Source organism: Cimex lectularius, unplaced genomic scaffold (assembly GCF_000648675.2).
Source record: "Cimex lectularius strain Harlan isolate CLEC.00 unplaced genomic scaffold, Clec_2.1 scaffold338, whole genome shotgun sequence".
Taxonomy (NCBI): Eukaryota; Metazoa; Arthropoda; class Insecta; order Hemiptera; family Cimicidae; genus Cimex; species Cimex lectularius.
Genome location: NW_019392974.1, coordinates 213,891 through 241,165, shown reverse-complemented (window position 1 = coordinate 241,165; position 27,275 = coordinate 213,891). Strand labels below are relative to the sequence as shown.

At 36.2% G+C, this 27,275-nt stretch overlaps 1 protein-coding gene across 1 annotated transcript in view; it reads left to right on the top strand.

Annotated features, from left to right (window-relative positions):
• The window catches only part of LOC106665966, a 75,844-nt gene extending 56,332 nt beyond the window's left edge, over nt 1-19,512 (top strand). Inside the window, exons 6-12 of the mRNA XM_014392798.2 lie at nt 1,304-1,447; nt 1,500-1,799; nt 7,545-7,982; nt 13,866-14,171; nt 17,780-18,145; nt 18,524-18,757; nt 18,883-19,512. Of these exons, the coding sequence (XP_014248284.1) occupies nt 1,304-1,447; nt 1,500-1,799; nt 7,545-7,982; nt 13,866-14,171; nt 17,780-18,145; nt 18,524-18,757; nt 18,883-19,162 (2,068 nt within the window). The 3' untranslated portion in view covers nt 19,163-19,512. The remainder of the gene's footprint in view (nt 1-1,303; nt 1,448-1,499; nt 1,800-7,544; nt 7,983-13,865; nt 14,172-17,779; nt 18,146-18,523; nt 18,758-18,882) is intronic.
• Nucleotides 19,513-27,275: the final 7,763 nt, after the last annotated feature.

Genomic DNA, 27,275 nt, shown 5'->3' with positions numbered 1-27,275 from the left:
ACTAAATTGGGGAATTTGAAGATCCTGCATTCTGCTCTACTTATTATTTGTTTATTAGCCTTTTTTTAACACATAATATACAATATCTATGCAATAAAATGAGAATAAATATAGATTATGTATTGTTCCCACTAGTAACATTTTCAAATAGACACTTTCTTTAAAAATGTGGACGAACGAATACTAAACTTGAGAATCTGCAATAATTTCCATTGTTGGAGTGTAGGCCGTAACAGCGTGAGGGGAAAAAGGGTTGTAGAATTAGCCAGAAATACATTCGTCACAATAAAATAAAATATCGAAGTAACGGAATTGTTTAATAAAATAACGGCAATGTCAAAGCATAAAAAATCTTTCAGATTTTGAAGATCAGGGCCAAAATTGTTGAATATTTTAAACGGGAAATAAATTTATTTTAAATTTAAATGAGTTTGGCTAATTCTATTTATATTTATTATTTATTTATATTTATACTTTTATATTTAACTATGCGTAAAATATGTAATGCTTTAAAAATAAACACTGTATTATTATTATTAAATGCGAATAAAATTAGTCATTAAGATGTTAAAACTCCTATTCAAAAATAATGAAAATAATACAAAGTTATCGTTGGGGGGGGGGTAGGTGGCCGCAACGGTTTAGGCATTGACACGGCGCTCATCACTGTAAGGTAAAGGTCCCGGGTTCGAATCCAGCAGCCCTGCATTCGAACCCGACATTCTTACAAATGGGCCTTTTTTTTTCAAAAACACCGGGACCCCGAGGGTTGATATAACCTCTGCTGTTGCGAACTCTCGAAAAAAAAATTGATTAGAAGGAAAATCACCAAAGTATTGATGTCTGTAAGTGGAACACCTTGTACATTAAATGTTATATTTTTCATGAGTCATTAATGATTCATATTTATAAGGAGTCATTAAGATTTTAAAACTTCTATTAAACAGTAATGGAAATATTACAAAGTAAACAAAAAGGCTCTTTGTAACAAAATTGATCAGAAGGAAAAACACCCAAGTATTGACGTCTGTAAGTGGGACACCTTGTACATAAAATGTTATATTTTTCATGAGTCATTAATGACTCATATTTGTAATGAGTCATTAAGATTTTAAAACTCCTATTAAACAGTAATGAAAATATTACAAAGTAAAGAAAAAAGACTCTTTGTAACAAAATTGATGATAAGGAAAAACACCGAAGTATTTACGTCTGTTCATGGGACAAGTTGTACATAAAATCTGATATTTTTCATTGGGTTTTGCGAGGGGGAATTATTTCCTATTGTGTTTGTGTTTTTCAGGAAAAACTGCCAGGTGCAGAGTCCCAATTTTCCCGGCCTCTATCCGAGGAACGTCACCTGCTATTATCTAATAAAGCAGAAGACCGTTCCGACCTGCAAACACGCCATGATCGGCATAAAGGACAATTACGTCAGGATAAGAAGGTGCGTTTATTTTATTTATAAAGATTGGGTTGGTAATGATTTTTTTTAAAAGGTCCGTGGCGGGATTTAACAAGACTGTCAAGTTCACGAGGACGGACTGCTCGCCCGGAGAAGACCAGCTGCTTTTCCACGATGGACCAACGGAAAACGAACCACTCCTAGCTCGCTACTGCGGCGGAGGTCTTCTGCCCCAGATCGTCTCCAGGGCTCCGATCATGCTGGTCGTGTTCAGGTCCTCGCCGTACAGCGTGCCGACAGTCGACACCCGGCGTCCCGTCCACGGGTTCTCCCTGGGAGTCAACGTCCTCTATTCGGACTCGGACTCGCTCGATTTCGCGAGGAGCGTTTCAAAGTGAGTACAAAAAATTGGCTCCGATTATACTTGTACTTGTTCGACTGCAAAGTTCTAAATCTACCATCATTTCGACTTAAGAGAATATTAGCAATTGAAGTAATCAATAGGAGAACTTCATGGTTCAAAGCCTCATTATTAATTAAAATATGCCAGAATCATTGGGACGAGGCTGCGACTAGTGCCATATCGTCGTCCAGGTTCTCGTTTTATAATGAACTAAATATTCAATCAAGGTTGTGGGTATAATGAATCGCACAGTAGTTGGTCTCTTAGACAGTCACGATGGCTGTTCAAATTGAGAGGGGAACTTTTATGCAAGAGAGGACTATTTAATTATTTAGCAGTATGTCCAGTTCTTGTCGAGTTCCTTACGCGTTACCTGGGTACTTCCAAGCTTCGTGAATCCCAGGGCATTTCTCTGCACGACTCCTATTGCCGACCACTCGTTAAATTTGCACGCATTCAAACAGCAATTCAATTTTTAAACATTCTCATTCGATCTTAGCAATGGTTTGTATTTTATTTGTTCCCTTTTTGTCTTGCTTTTTTTCTCTTTTACATCTTTATTCGCGCAATATTTGTATTTTTACCTCGTTAAGTGTTATATTCTAATTTTTTTGTATCTTTCTCTCTTGCCTTCTATATCTTTTATACCTGAAAATCCTCAAAAGCTGTCGAGAGAGGGGGAGAGTGAGAAAATAGAAGAATAGAAATGATAAATGGTTTTTTTGTACCTATATTTAGGAAATATATTATTATTATTATGTATTATAATTAAACGGTTGAGTTGAAAAAGTTTTGTCACGAGCGGGATTCGAACCTACGACCTTCGGCTCGGCTCTACCCGCTTGAGCTGTCGTGACTTCGATCCACTCGGACACCAACTCCCCATCTCAACCAACCTTTCGAATTTTCCATCTTTTTGCCATTTTTTGCCTATCAGCCGAAGGTTAAATGTTAAATTAACATGGTCAATTAGACCACCAAACATAAATGGATTGTATTTTATTATTATTACTTGCACTTGTTCGTTGCCATTTGGATTGTGCAAAAATTGTTTGGTCACCCGGATCAAACAACGGATAGCTCATGATTGAGAGGGTACAAAGGAGGGTATCTAAATATTTTTTGTTCAAAATTAATTGGAATATTGTCGATTTTGTAGTGCTTACTTTCCCTAGCATTTTTATTGTAAATTGCATTAAAATTTATTAAAAATATTATGTTCATCGCTAAGGAAAATTTAATTAAGGGATTTTGAAAAATAACAAAACAAAAGGTTTTAATTCCATAATTTTGTTTACTGGTCGCAATAATTTTCTTTAAATTAATATCGTATAATGTCCTGGGTTAGCTAAAACCTCTATGCACCTGTTAAGCATACTGATAAGGTTGTCACTAATTTCATAAAGAATTTTACTCCATTGATGTTGCAACGCTGCACTCAGTTGTTGCAGGCCAACTTGCTTCGGATGGCGATCGAAAAGCCTTCTCTGCAATACATACATGCTCTCAATGGGATTGAGGTCTGCTGACAATGGGGGAAGAGATGGGAAACTCTCAGGTTTTTTAAACACTGATGAACAACTCTGTCTCTATGAGGTCTAGAATTGTCATCTAGAAATAGAAAATCCCTGCCAATGAGATCCCTGGTTTGAGGGATGTATTCCTCGATTACTTGGACATAACGGACTGCGGTGAGGTTCCCTTTAAGAATATTGGAGTCATATTCGTCCTCCGGTGTAAATCTCAGCCCAGACCTGCACTGAAGGGAGCACGAACTGGTGCATTGTATGGTAGATTCTTCAGTGCCTGCTATCACTGAATGAATTGCTGGTGGCAGGCTGTTGCGCCAGGTCGTCTCAAAGGGGGATACGATGTGAGGCCAACTTCCCGCAAACGGGTCGTAATCGTTAAAGGCTTTGCTAAAGCATCTTGTGCTTCATTGCAAATCTTGCAGGCAACATGGAAAGGGTTCCGTCTTGATAGCAATGACAATATTTCTGTCCTCTCTTAGCGTCGTAACTACCAGATAGTTCCACTACCAAACCTCCTATTGGCACTTCCAGTCTCTCGGAATCGGGCTAAAACCACGCACTGAGACACGCCAACTAACTCTGCGATATCCACTTGCCGGTTACCTCGAAGACTCTTTCTCACAATAATATTGCGAACTTTCAGTTCAAGTAGATATCTTTTCCATGGTTAAAGAGAGTACAACTGAATTAAAATGAAGAAAAGACGAGAAAAAGTGTTTGTTTACAAAATGAATAATCTTCATGTTTAATACTTAAGTAAACCCGTCATTAAAAATGAGAATAACATTCGTTTGTTTTAGATTTTTATTTTATATTCTATTTATCTAACTAAGAAGAATATATCGGGTAATTTAATTAAAATTAATAGAATAAGAATAAATAACAAATATCCCAATTCACTTTTGAGCAGTTAGTTTATAGACTAATTAAATAAATACGATTGCATTCACGGCGCTAGGAGCAACCATACCCGCAACACACCGAGGTCTTGCGGAATGGTTGATTCGGGCGCCGTGTTTTACAAACGATCTTTCATTTCTTATTTTGTTCTTTGTTTAAAATTTGTGATTATTAATTTTTTAAAGTAACGTTTAAAAAAAAGGAAATAGGTCAATTAAAGACATTTGTGTGAATTGAAATTGAAAAATGCCATTAGTTCTTTCCCTATCCAAGAATTGGTAGATCTTAAGCGCCTTGATTTTCAAACTTACGAAATCTCATTAAATATCTATTTCTAACTTTATCAATCCCTAACAATAGTACGTTTATATTCTCGTTAATAGACAATTAATAGACTAAGAATAAATTTCTAATAAGAATAAATCCCTATTTTTGAGCAGTTTGTATTCTAATTAAATAAATATGATTGAATTCACGGCGCTCGGAGCAACCATACCCGCAACACACCGAGGTCTTGCGGAATGGTCGATTCAGGCGCCGTGATTTACAAACGTATTTACATTTTTATTTCTTATTTTATTCGTGGTTTTTTTAAGTATTATAATTATTTTTTAATACAAACTTGTTAAAAAGTAAATAGTTCAAATTAAGACATTCGTGTAAATAAAAATTGCAAAAATCCTTAATTCTTCAGGAAACTAATGAGCAGTTTGTTAAAGGTTTAAAGGTTAAAGAGAATACAACTGGATTGAAATGGAGAAAAGACGATAAAAGTTGTTTGTTTATAAAATGAGTAATAAGACAAGAATTTTTCCTTCGACCTTGTTCTTATGGAATTCCCTCCCTATTCTTAACAATAGGGTTGATTTCCCGGAGATCTTGCCCTGCGTTGGCTTCAGGGTCTACCAGCGTCGACTCCCTATTCTATGTTCCCAACATAGGACGAATTATGGGTCGGAATCTAGTCTTTCTCGGACCGTTCGGCACATTAATCGATATGGAGATGCCGCAGACCTTTTCTCTGACTCCTTTTTTTTATTATTATTATTATATTTATTCTACATGCTTCATACAAAATATTACATGTAATACAATAACCATAAATATAAAATGTATATATATATATTGGGATATCAGATTCATATTATGGTGAAAAAATAATTACTAAAACTGTCAAATAATAAAAATAACGTTAATAAGTAGATCTAATTAAAAACTAAATAAACAAATAACTTAACATTTAACTAAATTACATTAAAATCTATTGCTTTAATGAATGTGTCAAAATGTTCATAATATTCTCTCTTCATGAGCCCCTTCTCATCAGGTGGCCACTTCTTATCTTGCAGTGGGCACTTTCGTATCCCAACACTGCGCAGTGGTTCTATTAGTGGGCACTCATATATTAGGTGTTTAATGCTTTGTTCTACTAGAAAATTAGGCAGGCATGAGCATGATGAAGATTCTCTTAGATGAAAGCGGAAAAAATAGCTGTTGTTTGGGCCGTGTTCGGTTAAGATGGGTTAGTGGTGCGGATAGTTGGATGTGCGGCTGGAATCTATCGGCAACTTTGGGAAAGAACTTTCCTGTCTGCCTTCCATTATATGTACTTGACCAAGCATTTTCCCATTTTTCCAGGCTCTCTTCGAAAAGTTTATTTATAATTGATGACTTTGGAAGTTATATGCCAAATTCAAACTCTCGTCAGTAGATGCTAATTTGGCCAGTCTATCAGCTTCTTCATTTCCCTCCATTTCGCAATCCCTAACCATTTCCCTAACCATCCCTAAACTAACCATCCCTAACCATCTTTGACTCCTTGTCCGTTTCAAAAAGAAGATTTTACAAGTATTAAAAGAATGATTCACTGAGCCTTGTTTATTTTTATTTTTCTTTATTTACTTATATTTTTGATTTTTTTTGTTTGATTTTTTCCTTGGCCACAAGTTTTGCATGGTCGATATTCTGTTGCAATTATTTTATAGTTATAATCTTTTTTGATTTAATGTTGTTTTTAAATTCTGAATTTTTATATGTTACTCTTGACTGTTGTTTTGGATCATTTGACCGGTCTGAACTACAATAAAACAAATTCACTGTAAGGTACAGGTCGCGGGTTCGAATCCAGCGGCCCTGCATTCGACCCCGGCATACTTACAAATGTTTTTTTTTTTTTGAACACTGACACCCTGAGGGTTGATATGACTGCCTCTGCTGTTGTGGATACTCGTTTAAAATAATAAGGGTTAGGAAAAATAGTCATTTCTCGTGTCTAAAATCTTTAAAAAATTATGCAACGTCTTTTGACGAGTTGATTCATAGAGAGAAACTTACCTAAACATTTTATTTTAATTTAACTACCCCACATTTTTCAAATTTGGAGGTTTAACTTCTAGAATTAAAATCAGCCTAGAAGTTTCTGTGTGTCATCTTGGTGGTTTTCGGTATATAAAAGAAGCTAAGACGGGGTGTCGGTTGCCACAAAAGCTAAGGTGTTGACAAGGCACACAATAAATAAAACAAACAAAAAATAAAAATTCTGAACAGATGGCATTTTAATAATGCATTAATTTACTCATATAAAGGGTTAAATTTTATAATTTCATTACAAAATTACCACCAGCCGTAGGTCGCAGTTTAACCCAATTATAATTATTTTTACGGTTTGTGTATTAATTACGCCCGAACGCTAATTACAATAAAGCCCCTTAAAAAAAAGGCATATTCCGAGTAAAAATAACCCTCCTTTCAAGGCTTACCGAACTTCAGTTTAAACTTATAAGTAATGCTCCGGGGAAGTTGCTGCCCGAGAAAGCGAGGAGTACCCCGCGTGAGTAATGACTTAAAGAAGTCCGACCCTTCTTTTATGAATAGCCTTTTGTCTCAATTTAAGTACGCTCGAATCGTTGCCCAGCGGGCCGGGTTAAATTTTTATTTATATATTTTTTCTACCAAAAAAAAATGAATTAGGAGAAAAGTGGATTTTATGATCTTCTAGAGGCAATGCTTTTGAAGGAAAGGTTAAAACTATGTATGACCAGGTCATTTATGTTTGCTTTCTTTTGACAAAATGATGAATAGAAGGTTATGGTGTTTTGTTTGAACGGAATTACACAAGACTCAATATTCTAGTCGATATAATTGTAATGAGACTGGCATTTCTAGGTGTGTTCGTTAGATATTCAAATGAACCGTCATAACCAGAACCTCTTTAGATTAGCATGTCAAAGTAGGTCGGAAACAACCGGTCCTAATTTCTCAAGCCCTTCTCGGCAGTTATGTTTATTCAAACTTTAACTTCCAGGTGTGAATTCTACGTTAACGGGACTGTCAAACGAAAAGGCGAAGTGCTCAGCCCGAGGCACACTCTCCCGCCGAACACGACCTGCTGGTACAGACTCGTGGGCCTTCCGACGGACCGGATCTGGCTCTACTTCGACTCGTACAGCGTCGAAGGGAACGCGAATTGCACGACGAGGCTCAGGGTTTTCGACCAGAACGCCCTGCTTGAAGACACTTGCGAATCGCCAAGGCTTTGCGACCACGGATCTCTGAGGAACTCGTCGAGGGACACGAGGCCGTGCAGGAAGCAGGAGAGCTACATCACCCCGTCCAGCAGGCTTTCGATCGAGCACAGGAGCCAGCACGGAACCGCGATCCAGCCCTCCTCTTTCAAATTCCAGTTCGAGTTCGTCGATACGAGGCTAGGCGGGGAAAATACAAAAGCCGGGCCCTGTCACAGGTAACATTTTTCATTTTTTTGACAATTATTTTAAATTGTATCCACGGACAGCAAAGCAGGACTAAAATTAACTGCCTCAATGGTAGTATACTCCTGAGCCACTTGAGATTGTATTGCCCTGTGAGACATTGCGGAAAACAACAAAATTCCTATTATTTTGGCCCTGTAGGGCACAGAGCAGGACCAACTAGAGATCAAACAGTTACAAGAACATGCACCTACATAGACCTTCACAGACAACATAGAATGTGCTCCGCGGTCTCCTCCCCTTCCTGACAGTATCTGCACAGTTGTTCTTATGTATGTACTCCTATCCGGTGCATGTGCCTTCTTATGTGGCAGTGCCCTGTCAGGAGTCCAACCAGAACCTTGGTTCGGTTGCGTTGCCTTTTGTAAGTTTTGCGGATGGTCCTTCAAGGGAATCTCTTCGCGTACCCCATACCTATGGTTTTATTCCACCAGGTTTCGGACTCATTAAGGATCTATTATAGAATGTATCCTCTTTTGTGGCCGGCTGCTAAGCCACAGTAGAGTTCAGGGCCCAGAGAAGTCCATGTTGGCCCCGTCTTTTGGCTATGGAAATGGATGGACCCATGCCAGGGTCAGGTCATTAGTGTAGCTGACTTCTGTCAGGGCCTCCCATTTAGTTCCAACCACTCTTTGCCTTCGCCTCGCATGAGGCTAGGGCCCTTAGTGTTGTCTGAATATCAGAGAAAATAGCTATCTTCCGGGAAGCTTTTTTCTTACTCTGGCGCAGTGTTCAATCGCTTTGATTTCAGACTGGAAAACTGTAGCATATTTACCTACGTTTACCGTCGGTCTTTGGCTTCATCCAGGCCAACTAGGAGAAATTGATCAACAAATTGTCAAAAACTTAGATCCATCAGATAATTTGTTAAAAATAAATCCTTGGTTTAATGAGCATTCCAGGACAGAGAGCTTTACGAATACATACTGGATTCTACATATTGCATTCTCCAGAGGCACGTAGACTAGGAGTAGTAGAAACAAGCCTGTGCACATATTATCATATTGTCTGAGAGAAGAACAGGTCCTCTATTGCACACTTAAATTATGTTTATTTATCTTTGAATTAAAGTTTTTTTTAAAGCCTTTCACGATCGCTCCCAGCAGCCCAAACGGAGCGACGCCGTTTCAAAAACCACATCAATGGCAAAACTGAACTGGTGTGCCGGGCTGCACCGAACATTCGACCGCTCCAAACATCTGCGGCGGGACGACCGCATGGCGCGTTCGTGAATGGGAAAACCTGGCGTGAACGGTGGAATATTAGCGCGCCGGCTTGGTCGTGAATAGGAACATCCACGATTTTCCACATCTCAAAAAGTCAAAAACGTTTATTCTTTATTGGAAATGACATCCAATCGAGATTTTATTTTTGAAGTGATTGAATTTTATAAAAGTTTACCATGTTTATAGAAGGTGGTGGGAAATGATTACCACGATAGAAATAAAAGAAATTCGACCCTTGACCAGTTGGTTGACCTTTTCAAAACAAAGGATACAAATGCAACGAGTGATGCAGTAACCGGTATTGATAACCCCTAAGCGCTGAGCAGAAATCGTAGTAGAGAACTTAAGTTCTTCGTACTTCGTCCCTGTAGCGCGAAATCGTAAATGCCAACCTTTCATGTGAAGTGATGATTTCTCTCATGACTGTCTTTTGATTTCTAATCAAGGCGGTAACAAGCTGGACTAAATATATATAAGACGTTTCATTCATCCTTAAATAAAATAGGGTTCTGTTCAGGAGCCAGTTCTTACACCATTTCTTTTTCGGTTTATTGCTTTTTATATATAAACAAATAGCAGCGTAACGCAAGGGATCGTCATCCATTTTGAGGAAGTACCTCACTAATGACGATCGGAGCGACTGGCTGTGGAGCGGTCGTGAATGCTTCCTCAAATTTCAGGCACTACAAATGGAACTATACGGCTCGGCGCTGTTCCATTTGGAGCGATCGTAAATGGCCACCTTTAAAGTTCACAGTCCGTAATCCTATTTTAACGCTAATCCTGTCTAACCTAACCAAATCTGTCCCTTAATCTATTTAACCTTACCTAACCTTCTAACCGTAACCCTAATTAACTTATTCTATCTCTAACCCTAACCATAACCAAACACGTCCCAAACCCTAACCCAACCTAACCTAACACGTACTTAACCTTAAACAACCCTTCCTAACCCTAACCATACCTACTATTAACTCACTCGTCTTTAACCCTAACCCTACCTATCTATCGATTAGTTGAAAAGGGTGGTACTACTCACAATTTGGTTTTGCAGTGATCCAAATTTATCAGACTGTGCCAGAAATTTGGATACATAAATCTAAAATCTCTCGAAAAATCTACAACTATTTCTTGCACTGTCTGATGATGAGCATCTCGAAATCGGTAACAGTGTAAATCCAGCTTGAGATTAGAACCATCCTTTTCGACTATTTCTAACCATTCCTAACCCAATTCAATCTAACATAAACCAACTCGCAAAAAATGGTCAAGTAAAAGTTCAAATCCATGTTAAAGAGATTATAATCCACTAAAGATCATGCAACGCCTATATAATTCAGAAAATATTAAATCATGAGGTTCCTTTTAGCTACACCTACATTGGCTTTGGGTGCCGTTATTGACATACATTCGATGGTTATTGTGAAAAGTTGGTGGAACATTGGACATTGGAATACATGCAGCTGTTCACCGGATAAATTTTATCAACTTTTTATCCTTTCTAATGCCGTACTGTAAAGCTATTCGAACGTCCAACAATACTATGAGCTTTGCCGAATGAAAACGCCAAAAACCAACCGTATAACGATTTGAGCGGACACGCGATTATGTAACTTTTTTATAATCGTTATTAATTTCTTTGATATTTATAAGTTTCTACTGTTTTTGCTGGCATTCGATGGACTGTGTTTAATAGGCTTTTATAATGTACCAACAGGCTTGTTTTGGCTCCCTTTGCCTTAATGAATCCTGATAGTAATTCAAATTAGGCCGGGACGATAAAATTGGCCATAAAGTTCACCGTCACACCTGGCTTAATTTCAATTGCAAATGGTCGGGGGAAATTTTCCAGTTATAAAATTGTTTTTTCCCCACGATACGGGATCCGCAACTGGCCTTTTTGTTTCAGCCCGCTTTTGTTCAAACATGGCAAACAGCGGGGTTTTCTTTTTCCTCGTGGGGGAGTTAAGCTCAAAGCGGTCACGCTTTCTAGGAATAGAAGGCCATTTTCGATTATCCTCGAAGAGTTGAGAGATGATGAATTTCCCCAAATAAGTTTTTGTAACGGATCCTAATGGAAATTAAACCGAAAACGGCCCAGAGGAGAAACTCTAAACGAATTAACAAAGGGATTAGATCGGGTCAAAGTTGACTAGTGTTTGCTCAAAGCCCTAAAAACAAAATTTGTGTTATGAATGTTAATGATTTTATACAGTGGACGCCGCTTATAAGATTCACGGATATAAGGTTCAGTCGCCTATAAAACACAGAATCGCCAGAAACAGTCCGAAATCCGGATACATTGAAAACAACTCGATTATAAGACGATAAAACTGATTGTACCACAGAGAACCTGAACACACCTACATTCTTAAAAATTTAAGAACAAAGGGAACGAAAACCTGCAAAGAAAGGTTGATGAGAAAGAAAAAGAAACTGCTCGTTATTGGAAAGAGAAAGCAACCTCGCTATTTGAAAGGGTTCAAGCTTTAAGCCAGGAACACACTTACCCGATGCTACGCCATGCGACGCTACCCGACGCCTTGCCACGTTTTGGTGGGGTGTGCACATCTATCCGACGCAAGCACACGTCGCGTACAGTCCACAGCGTTTATCACAATAATCACTTTTGTTTTTAATGCACTATCTTGAGCAAAACCTTGCAATAAATTGTTAGTTAAATTTTATGAGCACAACAACCATCTAATAAATTGTTTGTTAAACTTAATTGTTTTAAATAAATTTACTCCTAACCATCATAATTAAACAATGTTTATAAAAACTTTATTTTTTATCTCGTTTAATTTGGTTCACATTAAAATAACATGTTGGAATTAATATAACGACAAAATTACATGTACTTAGTTTGAAATAAACTACAAAAAATATGAGTGTCCTGTTCTGATGATACACGACATTACAAAATGGTGTAATTTTACGAAAAAACTATGAAATAAATTGTTAATTAAATTTTATGAGCAAAACCGTGTAATAAATTGTTCCAATTTTAGTATATTACGCCAATAAATTGTTAGTTAAATTCATAATTTAAAAAAATCCTATTCCGGTTTTTGATTAATTTTCTACCAAACCATTAAAATTAATTTTTTAAATAAAAACTAATTAATTTTAATCACAGTTAATTTGGTTTATATTAAAATAAGTATGTTGTAAATAATATAACAACAATAATACATGTAGTTCGAATAAAAATATGAGTGTCCGGTTCTTTTGTCTTCGACTGTACTCGATGCGACCCCACGAAAATCTGGACAGTGGGGATCGCAAAGCGTCGGGTAGGTTCGTGGCATAGCATCGAAAATATGCTTAAACTACCATGAGAAAAAATAAGGAAACCTCAAATTAAAGCATATAATTGTATTGAACAGAGAAACAGTGGCAAGAGGAACATTATATGGCTAATATTTAAAAAAAACGCATTAAAAAAAAAGTTAAAATTAAAAAATCAGTAGTCTCATCCATCGAGACTCAGATCGGTCCATTTTCGATGAAGTCTCTGATTTCTTTGAGTGTTTCATTGTTTGTAAGATCCAGGTGAGATTTCCTGAGGGTACTTTCGTGGGGAATGGTTTTCCCTGTGTATTTCTCAAAAAAATAACTTGAATTCAGGGTGGCTTAGTTTATGGAAGGGTATGTCAGCTCTGACTAAAGCACGGCATAAATCGGAATCGAAACCGGACTTTCCAGACCCAATACCTGTGGCAGCTTTTGTCACAAAGGTTTGTTGAAACTTGACTTCTTACCTTTGTTTTCCTTGTGTTTTGCTGTCTTTGTGTGCTGTGTTATCAAAAAATGTGAAGCTGTTGATACAGGTTTATCACAACAAACACAGTATAAAACGTCTGCATCGCCTTGAAAAGTCTCACTTGAAAACTCACGCACATACTTTTGAACAAGAACTTTCGTCTTTGCGGTGACTTTCGGCATTTTATGAGTAGTCAGTTCACAAAGCATAAATAATTTTTCACGATGAAAAACGCATGAGAGACTGGGTAAAGCTGAAAAGTATGACGGTAGTGAAAGAAGAGAACTGGGGTCATAATATTTCCATGAATCCAATCAAACTATTCCAACAGAACATTTACAGTGGGACAAACATTACCCCTTCTCCGTTTATTCAAAGAGAAGCAAATGCGACCGAAAGTTCGTGGAAAGCGGTGGAACAGCGAATGACCGAACTCGTTCATTATGTGGAAACGGAAGAGGGAGCCCCCCCACAGCTCTTTTTCGGAGAATTTTTTTTGCCTACTCATAAACATTAAAATTTGACGGGCCAAATACCGATATGCCGGTTATGTAAAAAAAACATGCAATTACAACCCACTTATGCGAAAGTATACATTTATGACAAAATATATGCGCAAATATGCAAAATAAATATAGCTTAAATTGATTCCAAATGCTTCAAAACATATACAGTTGGTTAAAATTGAATGTTTTAGTTAACTAGGAAAAATATGCAAATGCATGTATTTCACAGCCCTACTAATAAGTCTCATCCGCTTATAAGACTCACTTTTTGCTGGGGCCAAAATGAGTCTTATAAGCGGCGTCCACTGTATATAAGATTTAGCTGTTTTGTTCTATTCAAATTGTTGGTTTTTTTAGACTTTTTCGAAAAAAGAAGTCGGGGATGGTCCATTCGCCTAAGAACGTATTCATGTACGGCCGAGGAGGTGCAAAGAACCTGACGTGCGTGTACAGGATTGAATCGAGCGTCGGCGAAAGGGTGAGACTGTCGATCCACAACGCATCGTTCGGCCATCAGGACTGCAGGACGGTCGCAGATGGTCACACGAGCCGGCCGATATGCGTCAGGAAAGGGCGGTCCGTCGAGCTGACCGTCTCCGACCTGCCGTGGAAGGACATCAAACTGCAACGAGCTTGCTACTGCGACAATTCCGTTCTCGCAAGGTGAGTCAATCGGACAATACAACCCTTTGAAATATGCGTTATTTAGCGTTGATCAATAATTTTTTGAAATAGTGAGGAGCAGTCAGGAATGAATCGTTTCAGATAAACGCCTTTTCAATTTTGTCTATGACGTTTCGACCTTTACTCGGGTCATCTTCAGTCCTATTGAGAATTACAGACATATATTGATTAGAAAAATAGTTATACAAGACAGATATAAATTTTGAACAAAGTATTTCAAACTCACGTAAAGTGTGATGCTATTCTTTTAGTGATATGTTTGTTTCGTGTGAAATTTTTATTCATCTGTTACACTGTATTCACAATTTCACACGAAACAAACATAATAATAATAATAATAATAATAAGAGCCTTTATTATGTAACATAAAATAAAATTTTTAACAAAAAGTGTTATTAGGCATAGAATTAAAAGGAAATTTCAAGTCAAAACCATGACCTATACCACCTAACAAATTTTATAACAGTATTGAGCAGTATAAATATAACCTTCGCCAGTTTAATGAGAGAAAAAATGGAAAAAAACCTCACTGATAAAATTTACAAAAACATTTGCAAAGAGCTTACAAACATTGCAAGTTTTATCATTAACTTAAATTGATCATCCAAGCACAATTTTTTGACCTGCATCATGAAAAATATTTAAAACTACTCATTTCAGTTACCTATGCAAGAAAAGTAGATGCATTATTTAACAATAAATAGTTACTCTTTATGAAAGGTATTGGTTGAGATAAAAAGTCAGTGTCACGAGCGGGATTCGAACCCACGACCTTCGGCTAAATGCTGCTCTTACCATTTGAGCTATCGTACTTCGAACCGCTCGGGCACTAACCTCACCTCTCGAATTTTCCCTCCTTTTTGCCATTTTTCAGTTTTCGAAGTCACGATAGCTCAAGTGGTAAGAGCAGCGGCGTATTTAGCCGAAGATCGTGGGTTCGAATCCCGCTCGTGACACTGATTTTTTTATCTCAACCTTAATTAAATAAAAGATATTAATTGGTCAAGCGGACCACGAAAATTAGTGAATTATTTATAATTTTGAAAATACCCGCCAGTCGGTAGGAGACGTGTAACAAAAGGATGGAAGGGTGAAGAAAAAGAGGAGACGGGCCAGATAGGATCATGCTTTCGAAAGAAACAATTTGGACAAGCGGAAGATCAAAAAAAGAAAGAAAGAAAAACGAAGAATAAGAAGAACTAAAACGAAGAATTAAGAAAAGCCATCAATATTTGCCTCCCCAAAAAAAGTTTTTTTTTTCGTTGTTGGTTTTATACGTGTGTTGTACTGGAGTAAAATTATTTTATTATTTTTTTATCGTTAAATTAGAATTGATAGAGGATCTAGCTCAATCTCATTTTTCAAAAGGTCATTTTCATTTTAGTTGTTTTTCCAATCTTATATTACTGGCAAAGGATTTAATTTTAATTTCTATTTTTTATTATATNTTTTTTTTTTACCTATACATGAACATATACTATACAAATATGTACACATGATTAATATATCACACTAGCATTGCTGTCACTCACTGTGTATGATTAAGTGACAAGGAAGTCCCGAGAACACCGTCGGTCGAGGCGACATGGCGGGTCGTCGGGATGGGAATGAGTGGAGAAGGCTCGAAGTATGGTTAGGGCGGTTCACAAGGTTGGTGTGGAAGGTTTGGAAACTGGACCGGATCAGTTCGTTGACAAAGGGAATGTTGAGGTTTTTATGGATAGTGAGGTTAGGTACTTTGACAATTTGTCTAAGAATTTTCGATTGGAAAGACTGGATGCGCTGGATATTGGTTGGCTTGGCAGTTCCAAAGTTCCACTTTCCATATTGGTTTTAGTACAGTATTTAGTCTAAAGTCGATTTCAGTTTTAGAAGTCTTCGAAGTAGTCTAAGTGTTGTATTAAGTTGTTTTTTAAGTCTTGTGTGGGGCAACCTCGTCTGCTGTCGAGATATAGACCCAGGTGTTTGACCGAGTGGAAAATGGTATCTCTTTGTTGTTGATGTTGAGCAAGACTGCTTTTTCAAAGTGAAAGTACACTAAGTGCATTTTTCCTCGTTCAGTCTTGTCCTCCATTTTTGACGTCTTCGGTAAGCTCAAGGTGTTCCTAGATATTGGAGGTCGCTTGGACAGGATTCGAGTTATATATTGTTATAGTTATAGAGGAGAGTTATTCGAGTTATACGATTGCGGTGTCGTCCGCGTAGATGGTAATAGTGCCAGGTAGGTCAGCCATGTAAATGATAAAAAGGATAGGACCAAGGATACTCCCCTGCCGGTAGTACGACTTCCGATAACTCATTGCCGCACCGCACTCTGAAACGATCAATTAGGACACGAATAAAGGTCGAAAAGTCGACAAAAAAAATGAAAAAGGTGTTCATCTAAATACTTCTATCCTGACCGTTCCTCACTACTTCTACAAAGCTTTGAAATATGTTTAAAATAAAATAACCATAAATGAATCAGAGAGAGAGAGAGAGAGAGAGAGTGAGAGAGAGAGAGTGAGAGAGAGAGAGAGAGTGAGAGAGAGAGAGAGAGACCACCTGCTCCAGTGTTCCAGTATAAATTATAAATAAATTTGAGCCGATTCACGGCGCGTTAACGGCCTACCGTGCCCGCAACGCACTGCGGTCTTTAGAAATGGTAATTCTGGTTCGCCGTGATCTATAAACACCACCAAAATCTCATAAATGGATAACGCGCAGATCCATTAAAATTCCTAACAAAGCACGTTTATATTTTGTTTTTAATTTACCACGTTAAATTCAATATATAAATTTAATATAAAATTAGTATCTTAAATGTCAGTTGAAAGAGGTGAACGTTTTTAAGGCGCTGGGAAGCTACCATACCCACAACGAAATAGGTCGTCACCGAGTGGTTGTCTCGTACACTGTTATCTATAAAATAAGATAAAAAAGTTTTGGTTTTTGTTAAAAAAACAATTTTATGTAGGTTTTTTAAAATAAATTCTTTACTTATTTAAATTAATTATTGTTTGTACGTTTCGGGAATATACGGCCATCATCCAATCTTATATTTTATACTTTTTATAAAAATGTAAGATGCCGATGATGTGAGTAATAAAAAAAAGTCAGTGTCACGAGCGAGGTTCGAACTCACGACCCTCGGCTAAATACGCCGCTGCTCTACCACTTGAGCTATCGTGACTTCGATCCTCTCGAACACCGCCTCTTCATCTCAACCTACAACCTTTCGAATTTTCCCTCTTTTTGCCATTTTTCAAATGTCGTGTAATCTATTTCATTCTCGGCGACAAATGAAATGGCCACGGAGAGCTTTAGTGAAGATATACTTAATTTTACTTATTAAATTCATTAGAGTTCGTGTTCCGATTGACCAAATAACTTCTTTTGAATTAATTAATCTTTATGAAAGGTATTGCTTGAGATATATCACGATAGCTCAAGTGGTAGAGCAGCGGCGTATATAGCCGAGGGTCGTGGGTTCGAATCCCGCTTGTGTCACTGAGGACTTTTTTTATCTCAACCAATACCTTACATAAAGATTAATTAATTGAAAAAAAGTGTGATTTTTGTTTTAAATTAATATTATCGGATTGCAGGACGACCGCCGGCCCGGCCGTTTTCCTCAGCTCCGGTCGCATCCTCGAGCTGAGCTTCGCCGTCACGGAGTTCAACATCACTGAGGACTTCACCGATATCTACTTCCACGCCACGTACCAGATGGTGAGGTGGGCGGAATGCAGCAGGCACCAACGCGTCAAGGGCTCCGGGGGCGAGATCGGCCTCGTCTTCCCACCTAGGGAAAAGGAAGACATGTACTGTGAAGGCATGCCTTGGCTCGTCGAAGCGACGCACAACAAAAGTCTTTTCCTCCTCACCTGGGGCCATTTCCTCCCTTTAGACGCACCCTCGGACAGCTGCCCCACGACGAACAGAGTACTCCTTTACACGGGGACGCCTCTTAAGTGAGACCTTCTTTAAAGTTCGATTAAATTTTTTAAAGAACAGATGTCACTGATTTATTTTATTAGGGCGGCTTGAAGGAAAAATTGTATATTTCGATGTGATTTTCATTAAAAGATCCGAGAAAGTTATAAAACGTGGCGTAGAGGGTTGATGGACCGATAAAGCAAATCACTTCCGATCCATTTATTCTCCCTGTTCTTCAATCAAGCGTTCTTGTGTAAATAAAGGTTCCATAAAAAAAATAATCAAAGATCGTCGAAACCACCGAGAAGTGACGGTCATGGAAAAAAAAGCTGACATTGTTTCGACATAAAAACAAACCAATTGAAATAACGTTTAGTTTTCGTTTTCGATACCAAGGAAGGTTTTTTTTGCAGGCTGATGAGAGTCGTCTGCCCCTCGAAAGAGAAGGACAAGGAATTCGCTGTCCAGGTGTTTTCCGAAGAGTGGTTCGGCGGGGCCGTCTGGAGCCTGGCACCTCCGTCGTTCCTTGTCGAGTTCGTCGGACGGGAAGCTGGAGGGGCTTTTCTCAACTGGCTCGAAATATCGAAGAGCAAAAGCTTCTCGGCGAAGCAGGTGGACAACTCCACCCCTTGGGAGTGCAAACACAGGTAACACACGTTACACAGATGACCTAGAAAAAGATAAATTTCTAGTTATACTTATCTGAGAATAAACAGCTTTAGAATATTAACTTTGATTTGAAAATCAATTTAATTTCATCTTGTGTTTTAAGGTGTCCTGAGCTGAACGCCTGCATCGCCCCCGGTTTGTACTGCGACGGCCAGGTCAACTGCCCGTCCGGGTTCGACGAGGAGAACCCAGACTGCGGCGTTACGACCAAGCTACTGTCAGCGCTGACACCGGCCAGACTCATAGCCGTGTCGACTTCGGCTATAGCAGCGCTGATGTGCCTCTGCATAACGGCGATCCTCGCATCCTGCTGTCGTTCCTCGAGGCCCAAGAGGGACAAGGACGCTCTGCTAGCCAGCAACTCGTCGACCCTCTCCTCCTGACGAAGGCCGTCAATCGAGGTCATTGAAACCGACCGGGAGACGACCGTGTGACCTCGATAGCCGGCATCGCGATACCGAGAAACGCCTGACAAAAGGTCGACAAACAATCCCAAAGGATGGCGTCATACCGTAACAATGACGTCCCTTGGAAAACCTTTGGCTTTTAGCCTTTTAGCCTTTCAACCGCACAAATAATACCAACCGTCAAGTCCCTGATCTGAAGGACCAAACTATCAATAGGGACTTGCCATCAAGCTGTGAAGTTGTGTGAGCCAAATATTGAAAACTGACAACATAAAAGAAAAAACATAAAACTAAAATAATTATCATAGCGCCAATTAAACTTAAACCAAAAAATCAAACCTTTATTTTATGAAAAATGTTAAATATAAACTATCTTAACCATTAAAAACAAAGAACGTCAAGATCAAAACACTTTAAAAAATTCTCAGACACCAATTATTAAAATGATTTCTATTGACATAAAACATTCAAATATTTTGATACGTTCATAATCTAAAAGTTTTCGAACGTTTCGAAAATAGTCCGGTCTAATTTTCTGTCTCTTGATTTTCAATGTCCCCGACGACTCCAGTGTACATTACGGACCCACAACTCAAACAATATCGGCCCGGCGATGTTCTCCCGTTTACAAATTATTGACCCGCACCGCCACCACTGCCCCAGGGGAGGCCGCTATGCTCAAACTCATAAAACATGAAAAGCCAACGCCTGTCACTGCTCAAAACTATTGCTCGCACAATTTCCCAGACACTTGGGCGAAAACGGCAAACGGCTGCCGTTTTGACAACGCTTTGGCCGGCGTTTCTCCACGATATGGAAAATTTGTCAAATTTCTGTTGTTTTTTTTTGTTTTTTTTTAAACCTGGACAAGAAGTTTAAAAAAAATTATATATATATTAAAAAAAAGCAATATTCAAAAGTGGAACGTCGGTGTCCAATGTGCAACTGTGATTAAAAACGCATTGTGCTCATTAAAAGAAAGAAAAAAAATTGGGACAAACTAGATAATGCCCTCGTTCCGTATATAAATCAGTTTTGAAAAGTTAGTTCTGAATTTTTTTTTTAAATAAAGAAAAAACGTAATTTTATATCTAAGAGAATCGATAGTAATAAGAATGGTGGAAATAAAACCAGAGCGCTGTACTTCAAAAGATAAAATTGTCCAAGTTACACCAACGGACGGTATTTTCAAAACCGCTCGTCCTTTATTACCCACCATTCTGACCAAGAAATTATAAAGGAAACAAACTCAAACAGGACAAGAGATTTGTGATTTTAGCTCTAATTTTTAAGGATTTTTTTTCTATTGAAATACTGAAAGGCCTGAGGAAAGGGGCGGCCTTAAAAGCCTTAATTTAAACAGCCTTTCAAATCAAAACCACCAATATAATAATAGCAAACAAGAGAAAAAGAAATATATTGAAAACAGGGTGCCATATAAAAAACAAAAATTGTTAAAAACTTTGTGATTTTTGTATAAAAAAGGAAACTACACTGTAGGGGAGAAAAAGAAAAATATGTTTATTTTATATATACGTGTATATGGCTCATATTGATCATCCTGGCAAAGATCAGTGACCTGAGAAAAAATACTGCCTTGCTGGCCCATCTGTTGAATTTTGGAGATGTATATTTGCAACAACAAAAATCTGCACCACCCTGTATATATTATTATTATTTTAAGTCAATTATTTTAAAGTTGCCCCAACTCAGGCCTTGAAGTGTGTCTTTTCGGCACTTTACTGCCCATGTAAACAAAAAATTATTGTACATATTATTACATAAGGAATCGTTCAATTAATTGTCTGAGATATAAGCCCAGTTCGTTTTGCACCCCTTTTGAAATAACAGAGGGGTGGCAATTATACACTTTAGTCATTACGGCTCGTGCCTATAGAAAAATTTAATTTAAAAAAATTAATAATTAAAAATAACACCTATGATAAAGGTGAGAGTCCACGGTTATATTAAATAGACAAATCATATAATTATTTAAACAATTAAAGAACAATGATTTTTTTAATATATAAAATCTTTAATCTATGAGGAAAAATATGTATATCCCTTAAAGAAAGAAAAATATATAATATATATATAATTTTAGGGGTTAGTTTTGGGATAATAGGACAGATTGTCGAAAATACTTTGATCCCATATTTGTTTTATTCCATCTTGAAAATAATTTGTGAATAAATTGTAGGGGATCAAATGTTAAATTTTTTAATTAAAGACCAAATCCTAAAGGGAGAATTTTTTTAGAATAAACCAGATATGAGGATGTCATTTGTACGCAGTAGTGATTGACTTATTTTTCTGCGGAATGGGAACAGGCAATTAGATTTTTTTTTTAATACTTTCGTTTTTCAAAAGTCAACAAGAAACTGCCAAAACTCACCACCTTTTTAAGAATCCTAAGTCACATACTACTGCAGTGTTTACCCAGTTGGAAAAGTGCAGGGTATGTTATTTTGTAGTGCCAATATATGCCAAAAAAAATTGATTAAAAAAAATAATACAAAAAAAAATATGAGAGGAAAAGAGTAGATATTAAGAGAAAAGATTAATTTAAAGACAAAAAAGTATTTTAAAAAGCAAAAAAAAAAAATTAGAAATTGTTGAAAAATGCACAAAATCTTTATTTCTTCTGTGAATAATTTATATTTAAATTAGGTGTCAGTCCGGCGTGCAATTTGGACTTTTTTTTAATAAATAGATTGTGATTTGCACGCCGACCTGGAAATGATGATAGACAAGTAGTGAGCACCTAGAGACCAGCTTAAAGCTAATTTTATAGTATATCACATCAGAAAAGTTTATTTACAAAAAAAATATATATATTAAAAAAATGTTATAATCAAAAAAATGGCAAATGGTATATATTAAAAGACGAGTTGACCCTCATAGATATTTATAAATGTATAGCATTCTTTTTGCAAAAGAGAATACAATTGAGAAAAATATAAAACAAAAAAACTATAAATTGTTATTACATGTTATATAAACTGCCATAATGTAATGTACATTTTTATCAGAGGGTAAAATCATTAATGTACATGACACTGTTATGTTCAAAACTCGGCTGTGAGAATAAAATATGACAAAGATTCACTTGTTCTTATTTACCTTTATACCTGGAGGCAACGAGCAAAATTTAGTTGTAGCAAACACCAAGGTACTTTAAAAAGTCCCATTCCATGAATATAAGCACGATATGATGACAAGCTGTAATAGTATGCGGGTGGAAAATTCACATTCTGCTGCATAATTAAAGAAAGTGTTTGCAAAAACAAAAAAAACCTGAAACTTAAAATGAAAACAAGAAAAATACTGTAAAACTTTTTTTTGAAATGTATATTTGTAAACAAAATCAACAAAGATTAATTTAAAAATAAAATGTTGGAAAAAAAATCAATACTAATAATCAACCTGCATAAACAATATAATGAATATTTGAATTTGAATATATTTTTTGTTTTATTATTTTTATATTTTAATAATGAACCTTAAAAGAAATAATAATCGTCCTTTCTGCTTCTACAAATATTTCAGTTCTCTTATAAAATATTTTAGCTTACGTTTTACCAAATGACCAAATGAAGATTGTTGAAGAATTAAGGTTTTTTTTTAATAAATATACATTTACAAAACATTCATTTCACGTTATAATTTAACATTATGTCTTTTAAGACCAAGTGGCTTTTATATTACAATTAAAATTATGACCTAGAAACATAATTTGAAGAAAATCATATTAATACATGTATTTAGTATTCACATTTGACCTTACTAATTATTTTAAATAAATATACTTTCCATCTAAGGTTTTGGTTGAGATGAAAAGTATAATTAATTAAAATTTTTAAAAATGTATTGATTTGATAAACATATATGCAGGGTGTATCAACCCATTTAATTGAGAAACGATTAACTTTACCAAAAAATGGTCTTATACCCCAAGTTAATTTTGGCTAGGAATCACATGGTGGTAACAGATTTAACGTTTTCTCTTTCTCTTCTAGCTGGGAAACGACACTAACTTTGTTATTTTAAATGAGGATCCATGTTTTTATTGTGAAATTTGATTCTGCAGCTTATTTTATGCCACTTTTACTGAAAGGAAAATTTTGATAGGATTGACCGTTTTTGAGTTATACTCGTTGGAAGATTCAAATGCATAATAAAACAGTCAATTCGACTAATGTATGGTGCAAATTGTTCAGAAACCAGCTAATTTGACCACATTTTTTTAGAGGAACACTCAACGGGGAGCGGTATCATTCTTTTATAGAAAATACCCTCCCTGTTCTATGGAGAGAATTAAGCTATACACTAGACGAAGGATGTGGTTCCAACAAGACAGTTGCCCCATTCACAACAGTCACATGAACCGTAGAGGGAGTGACACACAAGGCCCCATTTTGTGTCCTCCGAGATCGCCAGATTTGATTGCCCTGGATTATTTTCTTTGGGGGCATTGACGAATTGAGTGTATGCCAATCCATCTCCAGTATTGATTGTCCAAGAACTGGAATGATTGTTGTGCCTTGCAGAGAAATCCGCCCAGAAATAGTAGAAAAGACTACAAATGAAGAATTCCTGAAGTGAACAGAGCTCTGTGCATCATACGCAGAGAGCGTATTTGAGTATTTATTATAAACATAAATTTTAATAAATCATCAAATCTGCAACAATACATAATAACACTGAGAACCATTTAAAAAATAACATGGACTCGATGATGATTTTAAAAAATAAAATCCTTTGTGTAAACAATATTTATTTTTTATTTATTTATTTTTTTTTTAAATTAATATAAGCCAAGTGTAAAAGCAACCACCTTGTGCCTACACTATTCTGAGAAGATTCCTATCCTAAATTAGCTCCCTAATATTAATCATTTTCAAAATAAACGAGAAGGGCCATCCTGTCATTACAAAAAGCATACCCGCTCATGCATCTTCTGTCGGGCATAACTCAAACGTGGTCGATCCTATCAAAATTTTCCTTTCAGTAAAAGTGGCATAAAATAAGCTCTAGAATCGAAACGTACAATAAAAATATGGGATTCTCATTTAAAATAACAAAGTTAGTATCATTTCCAAATTAGATGAGAAAGTTATGTTAAATCTGTTACACCAATCGATTCCTAGCCAAAATTAACTTGTGGTTTGTACAAGACCATTTTTTGCCCAAGTAAATCGTTTCCGAATTAAATGGATAAACTATAGAAGTTGGTACACCCTGTATAAACACATTTCAGACATGCATATATGAATTTCTACTTTTTTTTAATGATTTCTCTTCATTATTAAATATAATATGTATGTACAAACATGCATAAAATGAATGTATACACAAATATCTTTATAATAAATGTATATGTATAAATGTATGTTTGTGTAAATAATAAATTTATATACAGACAAACATCTGTGTGCATGTAAATAACTGCATATGTAGCTTTTGTGGATAAATCGAAGATTCTTGAGGGTGGATGTTAAATAATTGTACATACACATAAATACATAAAGTTAGCTAAAAAAAAAAAAAAAAAAAAAAAAAAAAAAAAAAAAAAAAAAAAAAAAAAAAAAAAAAAAAAAAAGACTACATAAATATAGCTTGAGTTTGAATAATTATTATTATCTTACAATTTTTCTTACATTTAATATTCTTTTATTTTTCTCCTAAATTGAGAGAAAAATTGTTACATTTTTGAAAGTGAATCAACCGAAAAGATCAGTATTTACAAAAGCTTACCTAGATAATCCTCCAAACTTTCGATTTTTAAAAAAAATCATTTTTGTTGATATTGCTGTAAATTTATTATATTTACTGATGATGACAATATCAAAGAGTGGAGAGGAAAAAATATAAGAACATAAAATTAAAAAATACTGTTACCGCGGTCAAACATGATATAGGAGAAGTTATCGTTTACGCTTCTACGGCAAAATCTGGTGTCAGGAAACTAAAAATTATAGTTTGAATAATGGATCAGTGCTTATGCGCCCTTAAGGTAATTTCAAACCTTACAAAAAATAATTAGGTTTAAAATTGAATTTCGAACATCATGCCTAGGAAGTTGAAAAGTGGATGATTCTCCTAGGGTATTAAAAACGCTGCCTTATTCTCCTTCCTTATCCCTATCGAGCAACGAGCGAGGATTGAAACTAAAGATGAAAACCGGTCTGATTAAAAATAAATACTTGTCGTACAAAAGTGTAATGAACAAATGGTCTAAAATTGCCCCAAATATTTAAACAAATATTAATGTCAAAAATAAACAAAAGACTTCAAAGTGTGACAAATAATAAGAAGTCTACTGTCCATCAATAGTACTTATCATCTATGCTACCATGTCCGAATAATTCAACGTGAAAACCGGTACTTTTCACAAGAGATAAAAGAGCCTTTTAGTGGTGAATCCAAAATCAGCTCTTTGCCAAAGCTACGTTTTTTTTAAACCCATTTTAGGGTGATATTGAGTACTTTACTTACCAAAAAATCATATCCATCACTCTATATCTGAGCAATAACCAGTGGTTTTTCCTGTTTCTTTTTCTTTTTATAATTTCATTTCTTATAATTTTAACACTTTCTTTTCTTTTTTTACACTTATGTATATATGTGATTGAGAGTCCCTCTCTCTTTCTATGGAATAACAAGAATTTTAATCTTTTTAACTCCAACTAACTCACTCCACTATTTATCTATCATTTCTAATAACAAAAATTTTGTTTTCCATTTTTTTTTCTTTGTTACAAGCATTCATCATGATTGCTCAGGACGGTAGACTCTCGCTATCTGCAGGGGTATCGTTATCATAGCGGATATTAGGAAAAACTTCTAATTTCAGGCTTTGAAGCATTTTCTTCTAGCTGCGTACCAATCAGGCAACTTCTATACCGTGTATGCCTATCATCCCTGTTATCTAAGAACTTATGTACATATATTTCAGGATTTTTTTCAATAAGAAAAATACAATGTATGGTTACATACATACACGTTTCACCACATTCCCACACTCCTTTAGAAATCACTAATGGGGAAACCATATTCAATCAGTTAAGGTGGTGGAGTACATGATATTCCTCCATCATCCTTTACACCAATTATATAACTAACCTAATTGTTATTAATTTTTCTAATTGAGGTCGATTGGGTACTCAATATTCCACCATCGGCCTTTTCACACTACACATTCATGGTCATAAATACAATCACTATCAAAACACTAGACGCCACAAAATAATACATATATCAGTACTATATACATTAAAACAGCCCTGTTTCCTCCAAAAATCGGAACAGGGGACACAAATACTCGCTGCCGTGCACAATTGTCATATTTGCTGGCATTCCTATACGCTCACTATATACAGCCAAGGAATGGTGCCCGTCAATTAAGTGGGACACATCAAAACAATTTTTCTCTAAATGCCAGACAAATACATGGGCTTTGATCTGAAAGTAAGTGTCCGTGTGTCAATCTCGCATAGCATAAATCTATACATATTTTTTAAATTTAGGTTTTTTCATTTTTAGAACTGTTTGTCTGTATTATCATGGTGCGGTTTCTGGGCTTTTTTGAAACTACCCTCATTTATAAAATACATACGTGTACAAACATGTAAACATCAGCAAAGGCCAAAGATTTTGTATTCATGCAGTATAAATTGAAGAAAAAAAGAAAAAAAAAGCCTACTGGCTATAAACAGCAACGGTTAGATCTCTGGAGTACTAGTACAGTGGTCAAAAACCTTAGAACAGTCACAAGATCAATTTAAGGAATTACAGATTGGGAATGGCGCACGGATGGCATACAAAAGTGCAAACAAACTAAAGCATGCGGAACTGAACAAATAGACGGAGAAAAAAAATGACCTCAACAATTCAACTAGGCAAGTCAAAATCTACCTCCCACTCAGCAGGCAATAATTAGGAAAATAAGGGGCTTTTATACTAACCATTGTAAATTGAATTACACTCGAAAATGGGCAAACAAGCAGAAACACTCTCACGAAAAAGCAGACTTATGAACACAGTGTGACCACAAAGCCTAAAAATCATACAGCAACTTTCGAACAGC